General features: G+C 36.0%; 1 protein-coding gene across 2 annotated transcripts in view; it reads right to left on the reverse strand.

The window, feature by feature from the left end:
* Positions 1-640: 640 nt before the first annotated feature.
* The window catches only part of Yme1l1 (YME1 like 1 ATPase), a 40017-nt gene continuing 15688 nt past the window's right edge, over positions 641-24969 (reverse strand). Inside the window, exons 7-20 of one of the 2 annotated variants that reach the window (XM_027405369.2) lie at positions 23127-23277; positions 20899-20982; positions 17102-17184; positions 14991-15081; positions 11639-11791; positions 10846-10978; positions 9936-9998; positions 7204-7316; positions 5965-6120; positions 5415-5566; positions 4331-4457; positions 4174-4247; positions 3607-3693; positions 641-1788 (exon numbers count right to left, since the gene is read on the reverse strand). In XM_027405369.2, the coding sequence (XP_027261170.1) occupies positions 1645-1788; positions 3607-3693; positions 4174-4247; positions 4331-4457; positions 5415-5566; positions 5965-6120; positions 7204-7316; positions 9936-9998; positions 10846-10978; positions 11639-11791; positions 14991-15081; positions 17102-17184; positions 20899-20982; positions 23127-23277 (1611 nt within the window). In that variant the 3' untranslated portion in view covers positions 641-1644. The remainder of the gene's footprint in view (positions 1789-3606; positions 3694-4173; positions 4248-4330; positions 4458-5414; positions 5567-5964; positions 6121-7203; positions 7317-9935; positions 9999-10845; positions 10979-11638; positions 11792-14990; positions 15082-17101; positions 17185-20898; positions 20983-23126; positions 23278-24969) is intronic. The other variant, XM_027405370.2, reaches the window with a different exon arrangement.

Below are 24969 nucleotides of genomic sequence, written 5' to 3' on the forward strand. Positions count from 1 at the left end.
GTTTACCAGACATGCAGAAGAGAAAATTCTCCAGCTATATATATCCATATTTGATTGTCAAAATCTTTGCATACACACGTAGAAGCAATAAAATGAACTAGAACACAAAAGCCACAGTAAACTTGCTATATAATTTACTGAGACTAGAATTATGAGGAATTCAATTTGGATGTCATCAGTGAGATACTCTTTATAGTGACTGGTGATAAAACTGTAAACCTCACATAATATAAGCTACAAAGGGAATTTGTAGAGTCACTGAATTTTGAAGGCTTGGGGAAAAAAAATGTCCTAAAACCTAACAGTGGGGATGATTACACAGAAAAAAATAAAAAAGTCTTTGGTCTATATATTTAAAATGAACAAGTTTTATAACATGAAAGTTACAACTCAATGTGACTGTAAAAATGTTTTAAATCAGGTTAAATAAAACATGTTACCAATGTTTTCCATATGTGCAAGCATGAACATGCAGAGAATGGGGGAAGGGAGAGAATGAGCACATGAACATGAGTGACAATGGAGACAGTAAAAATTAAAACAACCCATGAGTCTAGATCAAGAATATAAAGAGCTCTACCAACATTTTCAGTTTGAGATTGTTATCAAAATTTAAGATTATTTAAAAAGGACAAGAATATCATGTAACAAGGTCCCTTTAATTATACCTATCTTCTTCAATGAAGACCATATACATCTTCAATGAGAAAACTGAACGTAATTTTAATAGTTCCTTCAAGAATGTAATTTGGTTATAACACCAATACAATGCACTCTATGTTCTAATGATTTAAATATGAAATTACCAATAAATCTTATAATATGTGCAGATGCACAAGCCTTCCAATTCTGACAAGGCATAAGTTGAAAGACCACTTTGAAAGGAATTAAGTTTTTGGTTTCATTTTGATTTTGAGATTAAATATAATTATACAATTATTCAGAATATACTTTGTTACTTATTTCCATCATAAAATACTGTTTTTCTGAAACCAATTTTGTCAGTGAGATGGTAGAATCTGAAAGAAAATGGGCATGCATGCTGTGTTTTTAAAATATTACAATCATTTAAACTCTGATTATATCTTTATGTTTACAATTCAAATAGCTTCATTTAAAGGCCATTTTACATGGTCAATCAAGAACATAATTAAATACATCTTAATGATTTCCACTGATATATGAAGAAATTGATTTACCCATGTCATATGTTGTTTTTTTTTTTTTTAACAAAGAGGAATATTACTATCAGGAAATGATAGTTTTTCAGTTACTTAAGCTTTCGAATTAAAAATAAAAAAAAAACTTACCAGTAGATAAAGGCACAATTTTTACTCACTTCAAGTAATCAACCACAAAATGATTGCTTACTTTCAACATGATTGACATTTTTCAAACAATCTGTCATTAATCCTGACAGCTTTTTATTTATTATGTTTTCATGTACTTGCTATGGGTTACTAATCTCCAATGGGTGCCATCATGGAAATACCCAAAATCAGATAATGTGACAGAAGATTGACAAAGTGTTTCACATCCTTGAATTATATATATACCAGGTCAAGAATGGGGGTTGAAGAGTGTTGCAAAAAGAGACTGCAGGGCTACTTATATTTAATAAAACCAGCAATATGAAGAGAGTTATCATCTCACTTCCAATTTCTTCCCCTCAAGAACAATTTGAATCTCTTTGGCATCCAAAGTCTCATAGGTCAACAACGCTTCTGCTAGATTCTTATGCTCTTTTGCATGAGTTTTCAAGATATGTTTTGCTCGTTCATATGACTCCTGAAAGAGAAAAGCAAGTCAGAAGAAAATGTAGAGATGCAATAATCATAGATAAGGAAGGAGAAAATAAAACCAATGTGGTTCTAAAATGTGTTGATTTGTATTTTAAAAAAAGCATTTAAAAGCTTTGTTCTAAAATATAAATTGTTTGTATGTAAGAATATAAACAGCACATAGAATGTATCACAATAGAAGAGTTTGGAAAACATTTCAAGAGAGTTTCTGTCTTTCCAGAATGTTTATTTTCTCTGTTGTAACTAAGACATTTCTTTCTTTACCCTCCAGCAGTTAATTCAAGCATGGCTGTTTGCATGTAAGACTGCTTTCCTGAAATTCTTACTCTTGTTCCAGATACTTCTTTGCTCCCATCACCATTTCCAAATATTGGTAACCTTTCTTTTGCAGGTCAAACCTCTGCAAACCTCTGAAGGTCAAACCATTTGAATATTAGCTACCAACCCCACCTTGACAAGCCATCTAAGTAATACTGATCACATTCCTCATTCATTAGACACTGCTCCTCAGCCATATCTTTTCCTTCATTCCAAGAACTACCTTGAAAGATGAGTAACTTCAGTGTCTGAGAATATGTAAGCAACCTTTCTAGTAAGCTTCAGACCAACATACCTATTTCTAACTTAGGATCTTCGTTATGATGTCCAAATTCAATAACTTCCTATTAAAATAAAACAGTCTATCCACATCAACAGCTTGCATCCCAGTTTGGTTTTCATGTCCTTCGGTTAACTGTGGTGATATACTATTATTTATGACTTAATAAAGATTGCCTGAAGGATCCAAGTACAAAGCCAGCCATACTAGTTAGCTATAGAAGCCAGGCAGTGGTGACACCCACCTTTAATCCCAGGACTCAGGAGACAGAGGCAGATGGATCTCTGTGAGTCCAAGGCCACCCTGGGCTACACTAGACTGAATCACTGTAAAAGAGAAACAGCTCACACAAAGGAGATCTCAGCACTTGGGATCCCATGCCTTTAATTCCAGCTCTAGAGAGGTATATACCATAGGAACAGATATTCAGTCTGTGGCATTTTACTCTCCGGCTGCATTCTAAGAGTTAGTTTCTAGCTATGTTGAGAGCATAACAGTCTGAGTAAATCTGAGGAGCAGTGACGTTGGGAACAGTTTGAGGATCGCCCCTTTGGTTTGAGCTGAGATGGAGGTAGGAGCTAGTGGCTGGCTGTTTTGTTTCTCTGATCTTTAGCTTGAAGCTTGAACCCCAATATCTCCTCTGGGCCTTTTATTTTTCGTGTTACAGTTAATGGCATAAACAATATAGTTACCAGAGGCAGAAATCTGGAAAATGGTTTCAGCTGCTCTCTTACCTTTCCTACCTGAAATATCATATTTTAAGTCTACGTAACTTTTTTTTTTTTTTTTTTTTTTTTTTTTTTTGAGGCTGGTTTCCAATGTATTATGTAGCCTAGGTGTCCTTGAATTTATAATACTCCTGCCTCCATCTTCCAAGTGCTGAGATTACAGGCATGTGCTACCATTCTGTGGTGCTGAGAATAGAACCCAGTGTTTTGTTTATGCTAGGCAATCACTACCAACTGAACCATACCCCCAAATCTGCATCACTATCTCTTGAGCACACTCAGTGTTTCTTCACCACTTATATTTTACAGGGTGAGATTTAGAACACTAGTTATCAGCACTATTTGTTTGCAGTGCTGGGGACTCAAGACATTTCAAGCTCTCTCTACTAATGAACTATACCCTCCATGATTACCATTTTTTAAAGTACTTAGGCACATTTTGTATTTAAAAAAATAATTAAGCTTAAAAAAATATTACCCGTAGAAGGATTCTTATTTCTTGTTCAATGGCAGATTGAGTTTCAGGACTTAGTGTTCCTGAATCACTGTAGGTCATAACTCCAAGCTAAAATCAAAAAGAATGAATTGAACAAATTACTATCAAGACATTTAGCACAGTAAGTACTAGCCTATACATATATGGGGGGTGGAGGGAGTGGGGGGTTGATGCAACATAAAAATGTTGTGTGCAATGAAATACTCTCTGGAATCCGTAAGGACAAATCAAAATAGCAAATGTGAATATAATACAAAAAATTAAAATCCTTTAAGTGCCTTCTCAGAAAACCCTAGCAATGCTCCCAAATCTGGAAATACACATGGATAACAATGATATTGAAAATGTAAGATTAGAAGTTCAGAAACATGAAAGAGCTAAATAATTTAAGCACTTTATTAGTTCATGAAGTCTAAGTAGAAAGAAAAATCTGCATTACTACTCAGAGCAATGATAAGAATAAATCTCAAATGAATTAGGAATCAAACAACAAAGAAGAATGTTACCAACACATACATCTATCAAAAGATGACATTGAAAATCAACTACCTTTTCACTCATTCCAAATCTGGTAACCATCCTCTTTGCAATTTGTGTTGCATTATCAAAATCACTAGAAGCACCTAGATTAAAAAAAGACATAACTTTGGAAAATCTTTAAATGAATAAACATAAATCTGAAGTAAATATACTATCAAAAACCAACCTGTTGTAATATGATCGGTTCCAAATATGAGCTCCTCTGCCACTCTTCCTCCCATACTAACATCCATTTGTGCAAGCAGCTGGGCTCTGGTTTCATTCCATCTGTCATTCTCAGGCAATAGTGAGACCTATACAATTTAATAATAACCACATAATAATAAAGAAAAGACACCCAGACACACTTCTGAAATAATTACATTCATAATCAAAGTTATTCAGTTTTTCCAGACAGTATTCAATATGATGATGCTGAAAGCCAAGTGACTGGATAGACATGGTCATCAGGTAACTTAATGACCTGAAACCTCTATGGCATGAAACCAACATGAAAAACAAGGGAAATCCCCTATAAAAGTGCATCTTACAAACAACAGCTACATAATGCTACAACAGGACTTTTTTCTAGCTGCACAAAAATATTCAAGCAGTCATATATTAGAAAGATTGACGAATGAAGCATGAACTAAGCAGTATCTTAGAACAACTACGGAACCAGGCACTGACGTAAAGTGTTGTCTTTATGTCTAGTAGTTTATTTAGATATTTAAAAATTACAGTTTATAATCACTCTCCAATTATGTTTTCATAGAAATATGTAACACCTGAAATATATTATGAAACTACTGATACAAAATTATAGCAAATGGATCTTATTTCAATTCTGTTCAGGAAATAAAAAAGGATAAAAATCATTAGGAAGTTGCAATCTCCTACATAAGCTTATAGAAAGCTATATTTGAAAGTGAATCTTAAAACAAGAAAGTGAAGTATTTAAGGCAAGATGGCTCAAATATGTGGTCCTAGAACTTGTAAAGGTGAGTCAGGAGAATTACCACAAGTTTCAAGCCAGTCCAAGGTACATGGAGAGTTTCAGGCCAACCTGGGCTACAGTGTGAGAAGTGAGACCCTGTCTCAAAGCAAGCAAACAAAACAAAATGAAAAAAACAAAACAAAACAAAACAAAAAACAACTAAACTAAAATAAATTGGTACATAGTTCAGTGGTGAGAGCTTGATTCATATGCATGAGTCTCTGAGTTCAAACCACAGTAACAGGGAGGGGAGGAAGGTCTATAGGAAACTTACATGTCCAAGTGTTGGCCCCCGTGGCATGATTGTAGCTTTATTAATTGGCATTGCATCCTTTGTGTAATATGCAATAATAGCATGACCAGATTCATGATAGGCTGTTATGGTTTTGTTTTTGTTATCAATTTCTACACTTCTTCTTTCTGGTCCTAAGATAAATAACATACTATATTAGGGTGGTATACTTAATTGCTGAGCATGGTAGCCTATAATCCCAGCACTCCGAGGCAAGAGAATAATAGGTTTCAGGCTAGTCCATGATTCATTGTGACAACAGGAGGGCAGAAACACACACAGAATGCATGAGCACTCATTATTGAGCATGGAGGTATGGTGGCTCACATCAGTAATCTCAGCACTCAGAAGGCTAAGGCAAGATGACTACCATGATTTCACAGCCAGACTGAGGTACATAGTAGAAGTGAGGGCCAGCTAACCAGCTTGGATTATAGAATGAAAGTCAGTCTCCAAAAAAAAAAAGTAGGGGCATGGTGTAAACAAAGAAAAAGATTAACTGCAAGATAAGGGAATGAGAAGGAAGACATACCCATTAGAATTTTATCTTTAGAAAACTCTAGTTCCTTCATGGTAACCATTTCTTTTCCATCAACAGCCGCCTTTAATGCAGCTTGGTTCACAAGATTCTCCAGCTCTGCTCCAGAAAACCCAACAGTGCCTCGAGCTATGATTTCTGGATCAACAGCTATAGACAAAGAGAACAACATAATAAATCTCCATCACTAAACAGAAGCTCATGTTTCAAAGGTTAAAAAAAAAACCCACAATTACTCTGAATTACATTTTAAAACTAAAATTGAAATAAAACTTATGCACCAAAATCCGCCATTATGTTAATATTAATTAGTACTTAATGGTTATTAATATTATTGTAATAATAAGTTCTTATGTTAATAAAAAAAACTTCCAAAAAATTTCTAAGTTTTATAAACTTTCTGAAAACAAAACAAAAAGTGGACTTGCTAGAGATGAAATTAGAAACTTCAATTATGACCTACACTGGGCCTGGAGAGATGGCACAGCAGGTAAGAGCACCAACTGCTCTTGCATGGGACCCAGGTTCGGTTCTCAGCACCCACAGAACAGCTGCTCTTCTGGCCTCTACTGATACTGCACATACACATACAAACATTAAAAAATAATATTATTAAATTAAATATGCCCTATGCTAATGTCCAGCTTGACCACAAATTGAAAAAGCAAGCTCACAGTCAAAATTCTGCTCTCTCAAATATCACCTTGAAACACTTTGGTCTCCCTTTATGATAGGAAACAAACTTAGTTTTACAGGTTGATTCAAGATACATTTTTGAAAATAATTCAGCTTATCCTACTGTCACTTGTTTTCAAGTGGCTCCATGTTTCCATGTGCCTTGTTTCCTATTAATCTTTCTAAATGGATACTTTTTTATATTTTATTTCATAAACTCCATACCAATTTTCCTTTGAAATTAGGATTCAAAAATAAAATACTCGGGAGGCAGAGGCAAACAGATCTCTGTGAGTTCGACACCAGCCTGGTCTACAAGAGCTAGTTCCAGGACAGCCTCCATAGCCACAGACAAACCCATGTCTCAAGAAAACCAAAAAGAATAAAATACTATCAGGGATGTACACAAACTGAAGAATGCACATATAAATGGGTATAAAGAGGACAAAAAAATGAACTGTTCTGAGGCATAAACCAAATAAGGATCATAAACAGAATGGTTAGATATGTTACCATTTTCCACAAATAACAATGTTAAAATCAAGGAATTGGACTCACATTTGTCAAACTTTATTTTATTAAGATACCATTTCAAAATTTCAGTCCGACCCCTCACATCTGGCCTTGGAACTGTAACTTGCATGTCAAAACGACCAGGACGTATTAAGGCACTAAGGGAAAATTAAAAAGATACACATAAATTAATAAGCTGAACATGCTAGCATACACTAAACGTGATGGAGAAACGACGACAACCAAAGGTAAGAAAGAATTCAGAATATAAATGTTCAGACAGTTCCCTCAGAAGCATGGACAACAGTCTCAGTCTCAGAAGGCTCAAGGGCACTTAACACCCATAACCACAGAAATTCAAGCTAAGGAGTCCCAGGCCAACCTGAATTATGTAGTGCAAGCTGCTATGAAATAATAATGAACTTCAGATCACTTGTTTTGTATCTTCCTCTCTATTGCAGTCGTACCCCCTCCCCCATGCTGTGTGCAGTTACTTCACACCTGAAGATTTGGAGATGGATGCATGGTTTCTATGTTTAGTCTACTATAGAACTTTTTTTTTTTTTTTAACTAAAGATATGTAAGTCTTTTTGAAAGAGGATCTTTACATTGCCCCAACAGTTCTTGAACTCACTATGTAGCCCAGGCTGGTCTCAAACTCACAGCGATCTGTCTGTCTCTTCCTCCTAAATGCTGAAATTAAAGGTGTGCAGCAAAATGCCTGGCATATTTTAACTGCCTACATAAAATCATCTTTAATACATTTAAGTCAGTATACAAATTATTTCATTATGTATTTTAATATATATTTTGCTTCATATATATCAAATATGCAAATTTATATATAAAATCACATATTTTTACATATTAAAAATATATAAACTCTATACCTACTTTTAAAAAACCAAAATGCCCCTTCTGGGTTGATAATGCTTCCCCAAAGAAACTCCCAAAACAGAGGCTATTGCTTCTCTCTCTGACTGCCCCAGAGGTGAAAAGTAAATTCTTTACTGATGAAGACACATGCACTTCAGAAACAGGACCCAGAGACCTCTGAGCTGGGACAGACCTAAATGCTTCCTCCATGAGGACTAGCTTTCCTGGTATCAGAAGCCACCGTGCAAGCTTCAAAAAGAGGAAAGCAATCAATAATCCTGCCCAACTATGACACCTATAAACCACAAGAATGATCAGCATGGCACAATAACCCTAAGAAGAGTTCAGCAGTGGCAAGCATACTTTGGTAGCAACTAACAGCTAATTGAACTTAAAACCCACTCAATGAGAGGGAAATCATGCCTGGTACTGGAAAACTAGCCAGGGTCAGTGAAGGATCTTAAAGGAGAATCTACAACCACTATTGTATTAAACCAGCACCCTAACTACATTCTAAATATGTGTCCTTATACCCACAGACTAAGTGTAATCATCACCTCCCAACAAGGAAACTTCTCTTTGCAATTGAGATAGACCATTACAGCAAACTACACATAATCAAAATGCAGAGTTGTGGAGTCCAGTACCAACCGATACATGTAGAACACAACTCCTATACCTAATGCTCAAGGATCATTTAGGAAGAGGGAGTGCAAAGAATGCAAGAGCCAAAGGAACTTGTTATGATTGTGTATCTACTATAAATGTCAGAAGCTACACTCCTGGTGTCTCACCAACATGGTCACCTAAACATGACCTCAACAAGGGTGATGCCATGTTATGCTACAGTGGATGAGGAAAAGCTTATAAGGCCTCAACCCCAGACAAAGAACGACAGGTAAGTTAAAAAAAAAAAAAAAAAAAAATGCTGAGAACAGGAACAAAAGTCTTTCCTAAGGAAGAGCATACCAAATGGTTATCCTATACCAAATGGCCAGACCTAAAAAATGTATAATGCAGGTATGTATTTATTCTTAGGAATACAGACACAAACATACACACATAACAAAAACTAAAGAAAAAGGTCATGAACTTGAAAAAAAGGCCTGGTTTGATGGTGTGTGCACATGTTTGTGTATGGGGAAGAGGGCTGCACGGGAGGACTTGAAGGAAGGGAAGAGGAGGGAGAACAAAAAACTACAACAATTATTAAAAAAAAACCACATTCTCCCTTCTCAATTGCTATCTACAATGATGGATTGTTGTATCAGAAAAAGACAAGCTACTAATCACACAAAAAGTAACTTCTATTAATTTTTTTTTAATTTAAAGTTATTTTTATTTTTAAGTGTGGGAGGGGGACAGGCATGTATTCTTAGTACGTGTGCCTGTGAGCCAGAAGAAAATGTTTGATACCCTAGGGGTAGAGATATGGGTGGCTATAAGCTGGAGGGCATGGTGATGAAAATCAAACTCAGATCCACTACAGAATAGTATGCTCTCCTCACCACTGAGCCATCTCTAGCTCCATTCCTAACACAGAAACTTTTAATGCTGTAAATTTCACTTTTAAAATGCTTTCTGTTTAAATGTGACATGTTTTCAATATTACTGGGAAGTAATTCTAACAGTTCTGAATTCAAAGTAAATAATCCACCTGGGATTTAATATATTAGAATGTGCAAGAATCACTTTGAATTAATTTTAGAACTATTTTCTTTTTTATGAATTCTATGTCCACTGGTAATTATGTCATGTTCCCCAAGCCTGTGGCAACTAACTGTCTCTGGATTTGCTTATTCTAAACATTCCCTACAAATGGCACTGTGCATGATGATAGGTTGCACTTAGAACAATGTTGTAGCTATAACAGTATTTCACGGAAGTCTTTTCATACTTACTTATCTAATGCCTCTGGGAAATTTGTGGCACCTATAATGATTACTCCCTCGTTGGGTTTGAAACTAGGAAAAAAAAATACCATTTCACTAAAAACGGAAGCACAGCTTACAAGTAACACTACTTACATATAAAACTGTTCATGGTTAACCTTAATTGATAATAAACCACAATCATACAATCCACAAACCACCTGTTACAGTTACTTAGGAAAACAACTTGACATAAATGGCTTGGGTGCCTAATTAAATTTTGAAAAAAATTTTTAATTTTACCAATTCAATTTTTGGTCCCAGACGTCTATTTAGTCAAAATGTCTCACACTGACATTAAGAGAGTTCATCTAAGGAAACATTTCTTTCTTTTTATATTATGAACACTGATATAAGCTTTAACTTGGCCACAACACTTAAGTCATCAACTCTATAGAAACTAGGGTATTATCGCTTACTTTGGGGGAGTATGAGTCAGTGCTGAGGATCTAATCCAGGTACTCATGTATACTACAGACAGATGATTCACCATTGAGCTTATACCTATACTCCATTATCTTTCTTCCTTTAAATAGAGCAGTCTGAGCTTGAATCACTGTTTTCCTCTTACAAATAATAATGAAATAAATGAAAATAGGTATACATTTACAATTCTGAGAAAAACTGATACATCAATTAGTAATACAAATAACACTGTAAGAAAAATTTGACTTCTTACATGAGAGATGACTCTGTAGCCTAAACATGTAACACTTAATATTTATACAATTTTCCAAGTCCTTTATGAGAAGAACTTGCATAAAACCAAGTCTGTAAATATTAAGTACTGGAAGAGATACCTGTTACTCTAAATTATCTTTAAAATGGATAAATGCTAATGTTTTAAGTATTTCATCAAATTTAACAAAGACTCAATTACCCATCCATTTCAGCAAGAAGTTGATTAATAGTCTGCCTTGAATAAGGATGCATTGGAGATTCAATTCTCTTCCCACCAACAGAATCTAACTCATCAATGAATATAACACAAGGAGCATTTGCTTTTGCTTCTCCTAAGAAAACAAACAAACAAAAAGATTCAAATAAGTTGAAAAAAAAACTAACACTTTTTGAACATAAAATATTAAAACCTGTAAGACTATCAGTTCAAAAAAATTACAGGGGAAAAAAAGAGGTCACACTTTACCAACAACAGTAATGTTGGAGGGGTTGTCCTAAAGAACATGATAGAAAATGAGAACTATAAAATTAATATAATCAGAATTGAGGCTAATAACTCTTAATTATAATGCTACAAAATCAATAAAATGAAAAGCCAAAAAACTCAAGAATTAGCTTTCAACAGTCACTAAATTCATCTTGCACATCTACCAGGCCTTATTTAGCCTATTTTAGAAAAGAGTACAGGGCCTGTAATACGGCTAGTACAAAATGGACTTGAGTTCAAATTTCTAGAACTCAAAAAAAAAAGGTGGAAGAGAACTAATTGCACAGATATCACACAAATACACGCCATACAGACACAAAATAATAAAGTTGTTTAAATAAAGAGTACAGCTCCATTTTGGCTCAATCATTAAGTTTCCTGAAGCTAAAACAAATCTATTTCAGAAATTCAATAGAAGAAATTATCAAGGAGAGGGAAGATAAATAAAACATTACCTATTTCTCTAATAAATGTAACACTGTCTAAAATATACATCAACACATACTAAAAAGATTCCTGATCCTGCTGGCTCCCACGCCCACAAACATCTCATCGAACTCTGATCCAGATGCATAATAAAAGGGAACATCAGCTTCTCCTGCCACAGCTCGGGCAAGAAGTGTCTTCCCTGTTCCTGGTGGCCCAACTAACAGAATTCCTAAAAGGAACACAGGCAGACAAGAATGATCCGTTATTTTTAAATCCCTTTATAAGAACCTTCAACACAAATGAGTATTAATTCCTATAACAGAAATGACAGCAATGATCAATATTGCCAAACATGTCAAAGAAACCACATTCCTGCTATTTCACTTCAAGATTTTCTCTACAACTAATTTTCCTGTGCCATTTAAATATTATTTACAGCCAGGAGTGATTGCACACACTTTTAATCCCAGTACTCGGGAGGCAGAAGCAGGTGGCTCTCTATGAGTTCAAGGCCAGCCTGGTCTACATACTATATAATGAGTTTCAGGCCAGCCAGGTACAGAGTGAGACTCTGGCTCAAACAAACAAGCAAACAAATACAGAAATACATACATACACATATGTAAATATATATAATGTACACATCAATAAGTAAAACAAGAAAAGAATATTAAGACATAGGATTATAGACTCATTTATAACAACATAAAATTCACATCAAAAGATATGCACCCAAATATAATGGAAGAATTTTAGAAATATATTTCCATAAAAGTCCAAAAATTATTTTCTAGACATTTAGCATGAGATAAAAAATAAAAAACCCAATGATATTAAAGAAATAACGCTAATGTGGGATGAGTTACGTCAGATTAGGGCAATGTCTTTATTTGTAAGTGACACATGGTTGATCTCTACAACTTTCTTATGTTCAAGAAAAAAATGAAATGCACATATAGGCAAACACAGAAAAATATTTGACAAAATGAGAAATACTGATAGGTGTAGGATGATAATACACAGACATTAATTGCTATTATTCTAAGGTTTCCCAAATATTTAAAAGTTTTCATACCAAAAAGCTTTTCCCATCATATAAGGAAAAAAAGTAGTATCTGATTTGTATGTAACTCTTGTAATTACATTAGAAAAGCAACAAAGCTGTAGTGATGTTACATTTTAACATTTAAAACAAGGTAAAAACAAGCTCAAAAACAGCATAAAATTTAAATTAGTATTACCATGTTTTAGTGATATCCAACTGGTTTAAGCTGTTTATTGATTGTGACATATCTTAGTGTATACTTCAAGACTTTTCCATAAATTAATATAATGCTGTATTAGAAATTAAGTATAACTATAGTTTTAAATATTCTCTCTATGATATTACATCACTGTACTCCTAAGTGGTAAAAGTTTAAGGAAACTTTTCCAGAAGTTTCCAGAAAACATGTTCAATAGTCTAAAATCTACCCTTAAAACTGCAGTGCCACAGATGGAAGCAGATGCAGAAATCCACAACTAACCACTGGGATGAACTCCTGTAGTACAATCGAAGTGAGGGAGGAGTGATAATATGAACACAGGAGTCAAGACCATGATGGGGAAACCCACAAAAATCAACTGACCTGAGCTAGTGAGAGATCACTGACTCCAGTCTGACAACTTGGGAACCTGCATAAGACCAAACTAGACTCTGAATAAAGGTGACAATGATATGGACGGAATACTATATGAGGCCACTGGCAGATACCTTGCTCAGCCTAGGCATGGAAAAGGGGTTGGGGGCTTGATCCTGCCTCAACAAGATCTGGAAAAGACTTAGTAGACTTCCTAGGGGAGGTCTTACCCTCTCCAAGGAGCAGATGGTAGGTGTGGAGGGAAGTGGGGAGAGTAGGAGGAGAGGAGGGAGGGGGAGCTGGAATTGGAATGTAAAAAATAAGTAACTGCAGTTACCTTTGGATCATTTCAAACAGCTACCAACATTTGCATGTTAAAGTTCTACCCCTAATCCACTGGTGCTACTGCAAGACTGTTAAAACTCAGAGACAGTGGGAAGAGGTGGGTCACTGGAGGCATGACTTAAAGGATAGACTGTGTTTTGGATGCTATGCATGCTCTCCACTCTGCCCTCTACCACTTAGTTTCTGGCTACTGTGAGGTGAGAAGCTTTGTGCTACCATACACTATATGCTTAGCCTCACCTCAAACCTCAGTGATTGATCAGGATTGTGAATTAAAATCTCTAAAACTACAAGCCTGAAACTGTCCTTTGAAGATGACAAATAAAAAACAAATTAATCTTTAATGTAGTAAATTCATTCCTAGAAATTGGTTTCTTTTTTCTTTTCTTTTCTTTAAAGCAGTGTCTCCTGTTTTTCAGGCTAACCTCAAATTTCTGATCCTCCTGCTTTCACTTCCCAAGTGTTGGAATTACAGGCTCAGTTGATAACATGGTGGGGATCAAATCTTGTGCTTGTGCATACCGGATAACGACTGATATATGGACCCAACTATTCCTTAGAAATTTATTCTAAGTAAATAATTAGGCTGAAGGGTAAAGCTGTGTTACAGTAGTCATCAAACTCCTATTTTTAATAGAAAAAAATCATATAAATATTTACATAAAAGTATAAATGTTACAAATAATTAGCATGTAGTCTTCATAATTGTAAAGTTCATGAGGACAGTTCCCACATTTCCCACTTAACAGAAATCCTTAATTATTCTCATATCAAAAAAGAAAACTCTCTCAGTGGTGTGGTGCTTACCTACGTAAGCGAGTTTATGATCTCCAGTACGAGAACAAAACAAAACAAAGAACAAAACACTAGTGTTTAGTGTGACCCTAAAATGTGACTCTAAACCTGACCCTAATGGGGGTGTTGACATTACAAAGATCATTTTAGAACAAATGAAGCAGAGAAGTTAACAATTTTATATCCATGTAAAAGCACTAGTTTTAAAGCTGTAGGAAAAAAAAAAATATCTTAATGTGAGGTCAGACAGATGACTCAGTATTTAAGAGCACTGTATTCTCTTCTGGAGCACCTGAGTTCAATTCCCAGCACCCACATGGCAACTCACAAACTCTGTAATTTAGTCCTGGGTGATCTGGGGCTCCCTTCTTGCCTCCACCAGCACCTGGCAAACACATGGTAGGCAGACATATATGCAGGCAAAACACAAATATACATAAACTTTCTGAAAATTTTAACTAAAATAAATCCTTCTTTTTAGTAAATGTACAGCCAAGTATTTACAGAAGCATCATGTCTTATTACAGAACTTTATGTGTGGAATAAGCACATATTTTTAAAAACAAAAATTAGGAACTGAATTTATCAGTTATAGTATGATCAAATAAAATTTGTAATATGTTGCTTTATGTTTTATACCAAATCATGATAAAAGGGAGAATATCTTACCTTTGGGAAGTTTACCTCCAAGCACAGTAAATTTTTGTGGATTTTTCAAGAATTCAACCACTTCCTGTAATTCTTGTTTGGCTTCCTCCACCTTAAATGGTGCAATTTACCAAATAATCAAATAATGGTTAGATTATCAAGGTTTCCTCTTTGGCAATCATATATTTAATGTAGATAAGAGTGAATTTGGCCTTTTCCAGTTTTTAACATGTTTTTTAACACACTAAAGGTTTTTTCCCAATTTCCAATTACAGGGCATTTTTATTATGCCAACAAAAATCATTTTAAGTTCTTACTTTTACTCAGTAGATATCAGGAAAAACACAGCTAAGGCCAAAGAGCAATCTGAAAACCTAAACTGTTTAGGTCATGATTATACTTCTAGAAAATTTCCCAACACTATTTCCAGAAAATATCATTACTAGAAAAAGAAGTTTTTGTTTGTTTGTTTTGTTTAGTTCTCTAATGGACTTTGAAAGTTATTCTGACTAAATTACTTAGATTTTTTTTACTAAAAATTTGTAATGATAGTAATTAAAAATAAAGCTCTACTCATTCCCAGATCCAGGAAAATGGACACATGTTCACCAAAATGCATAAGGTACATACTCACAATACTAGAGACCCACACTAGTATTGTCAAAGTTAGTTAGAGAGTGCATCATAATAGCCATATAATGCAAACTTGCAATCAGGATATATGAACTACTGCTGTACACAGCATGGCCAAATCCTATGAACATCATTTTAGGCAAAGAAGAAAGATGCAAAGCAGTATGTTCTATGCATATGGATGCTACTAACACAAACAAGTAAATGGAAGCAGAGCTAGTGAAAGTGTTTGACAGGATGACTCTCCTTTCTGTGAGAGAGAGAGACAATAACTTCTGGGAGGCTCTGGCTTTCTAATGCTCTTTGTTGGTTTGAGAACTGATGAAAAATATGTGCTCATTCTTGAAATTTATCATTTGTGTACTCTTAAGCAAGTACGTTGAACTTCAAAAAGATTTGGCTGAGTTTTTGAAAAAGAACATCTTACTGCACAATGAAAGACTAAAATATATCTATTTAAAATAATGAGCTCGGAGCTGGAGAGATGGCTCAGAGGTTAAGAGCACTGACTGCTCTTTCAGAGGTCCTGAGTTCAGTTCCCAGCAACCACATGGTGGCTCACAACCATCCCTTATGAGATCTGGTGCCCTCTTGTGGTGTGCAGATATACATGGAAGCAGAATGTTGTATACATAATAAATAAATAAAATCTTAAAAAAATAAATAAATAAAAATAAAATAAAATAATGAACTCAAATCCCAGCAGCCACATAGCGGCTCACAACCATCTATAATGAGATCTGATGCCCTCGTCTGGCATGCAGGCATGCATACAGACAGAACACTGTATACATAATAAATAAATAAATCTTTTAAAAAGTAAAAAAAAAAAAAAAAAAAGACTTGGCAAAATTGTGTAATAGCAAACGTATCATGATAAACTCTGCAAAGTACTTTGCTCCTATGAATTTACATTTAGTCAGAAGCTTCTTAGTTGTCAGCCTGTCTCTAATTTTATACTCAGACATTCTCTCATCCCCACTACAGACAGAAAGTTACAATACCCCAACCAAAACAGTTTCAAGAAGAATTCTATCTTTTAAAGATTGACTTTGATTTTAACGGTGTGTTTAATGGCTGTGTGGGTATGTGCATGCTGAGTGCAGGTGCTCATGGAGGTCAGGAGAGGAGTCGGATCCAGTGGAGCTAGAGTTAGAGCAGCTGTGAGCTATTCAAGTGGATGCTGAGAACTGAACTTGGGTCCTGTCAAGAACAGAAAATGTTCTTAACCACTAGGAACATCTCTCTAGTCCCAATTCAATTTAAGGCAAGCATGTAACTGCAGAACTCAGTCAGGAAGGGTCTGACACTAATGATTCAAGTTTTAAATAATTGTCATACCAATACCTTCCTCAACTGCTCCCTTTCTGCAAATCAAACAGGGCTCGTAGCCTTAAAATGCAAGAAATGTTTGGGGCAATTTGGTTTAACCAGATGGAAGCCCAATGCAAAATATCAATTACGTAAAATACAAAGAAAGAAAATAAATCTTAACTTACCCCCTTAACATGTTCAAAAGTGACATTTTTCATCTGGACAGGATCTACAGCAGAATCAAGTCCTGTAGTTGTCCGGAAGCGAACTAAAAGGAAAGAAAACATGTGGGTATTTTATATCAAAGTCTAGAAAAACTGCATGTCTTAGAAGCCTAGGTTTCTCAGATTAATCTGAAAGAAAAAGTCTCCATTTACACACAATGTTCAAGGACAAATGATTCCTTAGGATAGTCAGCAATTGTTTTCCTCCTGAGTTAGAGTTAATTTTTAAATGTGTTTTTATCAATCCCTATCTAAATGTTACAAAACATAAATTTGAAACAGTTATTCATTCTTCGAGATTGTTGTCCACTGACCTTTGTCATATTTGGTCATATTTAGGAACCAAAGACAATGAAGATAAAGGGGCATTAGAGGACAGCCAGTATTTGGCCTGTGATAAATGGTCAGCAAGGTCCCAGGAGAGAACAAAGAAACCCTAAAAGTGTCCTACAGTCCTATGACTCCAGTAATTCACTGCTTCTCTCTATCAGAGATACAGAAGACCCAAGACTCCAACCAGTATACAATCTGCAAATACAAGGATCATTACAGACTAAATGTCTCTGATACTTCCATGAGAATTCATGTGCTCAGCAAAAGCCTGACCCATCCCAGAAGATGGCACAGCAGGGAAGAGGAAAAAACTAAAGAAGCCAAGTCCTTAAAAGTAACCCTATGAAGCCTTCACAATAAAAGGAAAATGGGATAAATTTTGGCTACCTATATGGTTTTAAACACCCAGCAGGAAAACATACAAAAAGTAGATTAGCAATAAAATAAAACAAAGAATTAGACTAGATTTTTTAATAGGACAAAAAATGATTCAGTCCTTATAAGCTTTCCATCACACCCCAAATGTGGGCTACTGACATGCCAGGTAAGGCATTCAGTCACCCGGCTATCATATTTACATGTATATTTCCTACATGTAAATATTTTCTCCTGCCTAAACCCTGATGCTCTAGTCAGGTTAGTCAACTTGGCACAGCCTAGAGTCAACTGGCAAGAGGGAACCTCAATTAAGAATCGCTTTGATCAGACTGTGTGTGGGCACATCTGTGGGGCACTGTTTGATTGCCAGCTGATGTAGAAGGGCTCAGCCCACTTAGGTAGTACCATATCTAGGCAGGTAGTCCTGATCTGTGTGAAAAAGCTTGCACACTTTCCCTAAGTGATGGACTGTGACAACGAAATGAAAGACAGATAAACCCCTTTCTCCCCAAGGTGTCTGTGGTCAGAGTGTTTTAGCACAGCAATAAAAAATTAGAATTACTCAGACAAGAATATCCAACAGGGATTTCAATGCTGTGATGATTATAACTGTCTATTTGACAGGATCTAGGTGAGAAACTTCTGGGCATGCCTACGAGGGAGTATCTAAATTGGATCAAGATGGAAAGACCAGCCTAAATGAAAGTGTAGGTCCTGCACTGAGTAAAAAAGGAGAAAGTGAACTAAACACCAGAATTTAATTTCTCTGATTCCTGACTGAAGCTGCAATGAGACCAGCTAACTCAAGCTCCTATAGCCATGACAAGCTGTACCCTGGAACTGTGATCCACAATAAATAACCCCTTTCTTACACTTATTTTGTTACAGCAATAAGAAGAGTAACTAATAGACTTGTTGACAAAGACTCTAAGTCTTTAAGCTCAAGGCCCAACTATCCCAAAAGACACTGTATCTAGGACACATAAGGGACCAACAGCTGTGATGGTTTGAATAGGCAAAGGTACTCGAACACTTGGTCCTCAGTTGGTGACACTGCTTATGGAAGTTATGGGAAGTTTAGGGCAAGAACCCTTATCCCACTTCAGTTCATTCTCTGCTTTCTGTGAGACTGAAGTATCAGCCAGCTTCCTGTTCATCTCCAGCAACTATGCCATCCCTGCTATTATGGACTCTAACACTCTGGTACCATAAACCAAAACAAACTTTATTGTTTTTTGTTTGGTGGGCTTTGTTTTTGGAAACAGAGTCTCACTATGTAGCTCTGGCTGGCCTGGAAACTGCTATATAGAACAGGATGGCCTCCAACTTCCAGATACACTTGCCTCTTCCTGGGATTAAAGGTGTGCACCATCAAACACAGACACATATTGGATATTTATAAAAGTGGGTTTGAAATCAGATATCATTAAATTTTCACGGTGGAAACAGGCTACAATGTTATAATCTCACTGGTCATCCTGTGACTTTGCATTCTTCACTAGTTACTCGTCTAGTGTTGCTGATCATCCCTCATATAAACCTGCAGTAGTAGTAACTGCATATATCTAAGTTCTTTTAATTTCCAAAGTCTTAAAATGACAAAGTATAGAGATCTTAACCCCCATTTTAGACATTAGTATATACCCCCATTTTAGACATCATTAGCCAGATTGAGTTACCCATATCCTGAGTGGTTTTAGGGTCTCAACTCTTCAGGGGGTGTTGTTAAGTAGCTAGTTTGATAGATATTAGCAGGCTAGAAGGTCACTAATAATCAGCAGCTTTTAAAACCAAGAACTAAAACAGAAGGATTACTACTGGACAAAAGTATGAGAACTAAGTCTTACTGTGAATTAGGCAGAAGGTCATCACTAAATAACTGAACTTTCCTATTTAATGGGAAGTGATAAAGAATAAGAATATATGGGGCTGGAGAAATGGCTCAGTGGTTAAGACACCAGCTGCTCTTGTAGAGTAACTGGGTTCAGTTCCCAGCACCCACAGGACATCTCACAAACTCCAGCTCCAAGAACTCAATGCCCTCTTCAGGCCTCTACAGGAACCAGGTACATGAATGTACACAGGAACCAGATACATGGATGTACACAGACATTAATGCAGGTAAAACACTCACAAATCTTAAAAAAAGAACAAGAATATACCATTATCTCCTCAGTAAACGTCGACCCAAATGGGCCTCTCAGTCATCTGGACAGGAAAATGTGCCACAGGAAGCACTGTCTTTTGTAGAAGCTTTAGAAACAGATAGCCTAAAATGTAGATTGACATCATGATCTGGCTGCCCATCTTCCACTGTCACCGCCTAAGTGTGCTCTCTTCTACTCTGCAACCAACTCCCTAGCTTCTACTCTGCTATGCAAAAACAAGCAAACCAGGTATGGTAGTCATCCCTGTAATCCTAGCACAGGCGAGGTAGTCAGCAGGTTCAGAAGCTTGAGGTCATCCTTGGCTACACCGTGTGCTTAGAGTCAGCCTGGGCTACATGAGATCTTGTCTATAGCCAAATTTTTCAGAGCTCAGACAAAGTGCTATTGCTATGGTATTCATCCAGCATGCATGAAAACCTGGTCTTAATCCCCAGCACCCCATAAACTGGGCATGTAATTATATGTCACTAATAATAGCACTCAACCTTGTCTCAGAAAAAAGGCAAGAAAATCTTTAAATCAATGACTATCAAAGTTTTGTGAATAAAAATCTTATGAGAAATACATTAAACGGAGGTCCCCAGCCATATTACAGACCTAGGGTTTGTTGATTTAGGAAGGGGTCCAGGAGTCAGCATTTTAAAAAACTGTCATTTTTAATTTTTAAAATTACTCATTTAATAACATTATTGCACATTAATTTTTAAAAATCAAACTGAATGGATTATCTTACTTTTCAATTATTCTTCCCCAGTAACAACAACCTTAAGTTCAACAAAAGAAAAACTTGATAGGATAGTCAAATATTTGGTACAATGATAAAGAACATAGAAGCCAGATGCTTGAAGAAATAAAACTCAGTTAAGTGAAAATCTTTACCAGATAAAAATGGGTTTTTTAAGAGTCCATAAATGCCAAGCAGGAGCAGAATAAACACAATCAGACGAGTTCGCCTTAAGGAATCTGGAAGAGGAAAAAGCCTTGAATTAATGACATTAATGAAATATAACATCAGTATGGCAAATAATTATTATTTTGTTTGAATTTGGCTAATAAGTTAAACTTTAAGCTGAAAATAACTGCCCACTGATGGGAGTGCTTGCTTAGCTCGAAGGAAGTCCTGGGTTAATTCCTTAGAACAACAACCACAAACTGTTTTCGAAGTTTGGGTTTACAGAAAAGCTAAAAGTATATTTCTACCACTCACCTTGTCCTGTGACCGCAGGTCCCAACTAACATGCATTTATATAGTAAACTTGTTAACAATAAACCAGTACTGATGTACTGATACAGTTTTAGTATAGTTTACATGATGGCTTACTCTTGGTGTGAGACAGTCATTTAAAAAGTTCAGTCAGCAGAAAAACAAGGTTTTATTCTCTCTTCTGTCTCTCTCTCTCTCTCTCTCTCTCTCTCTCTCTCTCTCTCTCTCTCTCTGTGTGTGTGTGTGTGTGTGTGTGTGTGTGTGTGTGTGTGTGTGTGTGTGTGTGTGTATCTGTTATGTTCCCTTTTGGTTTCCTGCCTTCTTCTAAACAGTTGCCTTCTACTTTCCTGATATTCATATACATATGCCTCATATAGTTCAACTTGGATCTGCATGTAAAAATAGATGTAATTTTTGTTCTTCCCCCTCCATTTAAATCCTCTTTCCACCACCACTTCTCATACATACAAATATATACACATGTGCAAATCCTCACACAGAAATCCAGACTCTGCATAAAAAAACAAACATGCAATATTTTTCAGAGTCTGTGTTAATAAATTTAAGATACCCAACCATTTTCCTACAAGTGACATTTCATTCTTCTTTATGGCTGAATATACTCCCAGTGTATAAATGCCATATATTTTCATACATTCATCTGTTGACAGGCATTTAGACTGGTTCCACTATCTTGGCTACTGTGATTAGAGCTACAGTAAACATGGATGTACAAGTACATCTCTATGCCATGCTTAGATCCCTTTGTTTAAAATATCAAAAATAGTAAACAGAGCTGGATCATATTCAGTTCACTTTTTGTTTACTGAGGAATCTTCATGCTGATTTCCTAAGGGCTCCACCAGTTTACCTTGCCATCAGCACTGTACGAAGGCTCCTCTGTCACTCTGATGGGCATCTGAGGTTGCTTTTTTCTTAATAACCATTCTAAATGGAGATAATCGCAATGGAGCTTTAATTTGCATTTCCTTGATGGCTGAAGATGCTGAAACTTTTTCATATATTAGCCACCAGTATTTCTCTTTTGAAAACTATCTGTTGAATATATTTAATCTTATTTACAGATCAGATGATTAAGTTTTTTGGTAAATAAAAATTGGAACAATTATTCACAGATTCTATATATTAATCTCATCAGGTTGCTGTGTGGAAGCTCTTTAATTTCATATACTCCCATTTGTCACCTTTTGCAATTATTTCTTGAACTGCTAGAGTCCCCTTCAGAAAATCCTTTGCTTCCTATGCTTCTATCTTAAAGTGTTGTACTTGTGTTTTCTTCTGGAAGTTTGAGTTTTAGGTCTCACTTGAGGTTTTTGCTCCATTTTTAATTAATTTTTGTACAAGGTGAAAGATAAGAATCCAATTTTATTAGTCAACACGTTAACATCCATTCCTCTCAGTACCACTAGTTGAAGAGGCTATCTTTTTTCTAATGCATGGTTTTTTACCTTTGCCAAAAATTAGATGGCTGCCATGACTTTAAGATTCCTGTATTTACCAAGTCACAATTTCTATCCTTCATTTTTATTTCCACTTCCAAATAGCTTAAGCAATCTTAAATTTTATAGTGGATCATGACCAGTGTTAAGGACTGGTTATCTCAGAAAAGTTTCTATGAGGCAATGAGATGGCTTAGCAGGTAAACCAGCCTACCAGCAAGCCTTACACCTAAGTTTGTTGCTGGAATCCATAGTGGAAGGAAAGAAAGTAGAAGAAAAGAATCTATTTCCAAAGTCATAGGATCTCTACACAGGCACTGTGGTACAGCTTACCTTCACACACACAACATATCACAGACTAATTTTTTTAAAACTAAGCAAGGTTTTGTAATACTTTCAACAGAGGACTAAGTATCCTCTCAACCGTTCTCCCTACATCATACCATTGGTCTTCTGTGTGAGAGCTTGAGCTTTGAGAAAACCCTCTGCAAAACCAGTTTTAAATGCATCTTGGTGAGCTTCAGGTATGTTTTTAGTTTTCATAAGTTTGTCCAAACTCTCAAGATCTGTTCCTCTGTCCCTCAAAAGAAACCCCTAAAAATGAAAGAAAATACAACAGTTATAAAGATACAAAGAGGCCAGCAGTGGTGGCACACACCTTTACTCTCAGTACTTGGCAGGCAGAACTCTTAAGAGTTCGGGGACTACAAAGTGAGTTCTAGAACAGCCAAAGCTGTACAGAGAAACCCTGTCTCAAAAAGCCAAAAATAAAATAATAAACAAACAAACAAACATGCAAGGATAGAGAAGTCAGTGGTCTGAAGATTTTCAGTCTACTGGACAAAGTCAAACAGGTACACTTTACAAATAATTTTGATATTCTGCTTAAAAGAAATAGGTATGGCAATAAAATAAATGTTATACTTTACTGAGATTAGGACATTGGAGCTAGAGAGAGGACTCAGCTATTAAACGCTAGGCTTGCAATCAAAATGTCAGGAGAATGGGACATCAAAAACACACTTAAGAGGATTGGAGATATAGATCAATTGGAAGTGTTTGCTTAGCATACATGAGGCCTTCAGTTTGATCCCAGAACTAAATAAACTAGGCTTGGCAATACATACATGAATGCCAGCACATGAGAGGTAGAGGCAGGAGAATCCTAAATTTAAGGTAATCCTTAGGTACGCAAAGAATTAGAACATAGCATGGGCTATATGAGACCAACCATCTTTCCAACCTCCTCACTCCCCTCCCCCAAAGTCATACAGGCAGGTATCATGTCATAGGTCTATAATCAAAGCACTTAGAAGGAAAATTGTGAGTTCAAGGTCTCTCCTCACACATACACACAGACACAAAACAAAGCAAAATAAAAACAACTATAGGGAAGAAACATAATGAATAGACAACCTGAAAGAACAATATGAAATAATGTTCAAAACTGTAAATAATCTGGTAAGATGCAATGCCAAGAGAAAAGCACAATAGTGGCCAGCATATGCAAGATGAGAACAGAAAAATGGTCAATAAAGTACAATAAAACACTATATTACGGGGCTGAGAATATGGCTCAGTGGTTGGGAGCACCGGCTGCTCTTTCAGCAGACCTAGATTCAATTCCCAGCACCTACATGCCAGCTCACAACTGTATGTAAAAGTAACTACAGTTCCAGGCGATCCAACATCTTCATATAGACATACATGCAGGCAAACACCAGTACACATGAAAAGATAAATAATTCAAAAACAAAAACAAAAACCTCTGGCCAGGTGGTGGTGGTGGAGCAAGCCTTTAATCCCAGTACTTGGGAGGCAGAAGCAGGCAGATCTGTCTGAGTTCAAAGCCATCCTGGTCTACAGAGCAAGTTCTAGGGCAGCCAGGGCTGTTACACAGAGAAACCATGTCTTAAAAAACCAAAAACTCTGTTAAGTGAGACTGAGTTAAATAATAAACCAAAGTAACAAAATTAATTAAGTCACCATTTAAGAAGCAATGGTGATACAAGTCTGGAGGCAAGACTGAAAGTAGTAAGAGTAGATGCTATGGCATATTAGTTGAGGTGTGTTACTTTTATTTGTGGAACATTTATTTAATGATGCAAAGATATGTTGTGTTCTTTTATATTGCATTTGTTTAACTCTGTGAAGCTGTGTTACTTCCCTTATTTAAAACACCTGACTGGTCTAATAAAGAGCCAATAGCTAGGCAGGAGAAGACAGGCAAGGCTGCCAGGCAAAAGGAATAAATTGGAGAAAAAGAGAAGAGGAAGGAGTGAGAAA

This window comes from Cricetulus griseus, chromosome 3 (assembly GCF_003668045.3).
Source record: "Cricetulus griseus strain 17A/GY chromosome 3, alternate assembly CriGri-PICRH-1.0, whole genome shotgun sequence".
Lineage (NCBI taxonomy): Eukaryota > Metazoa > Chordata > Mammalia > Rodentia > Cricetidae > Cricetulus > Cricetulus griseus.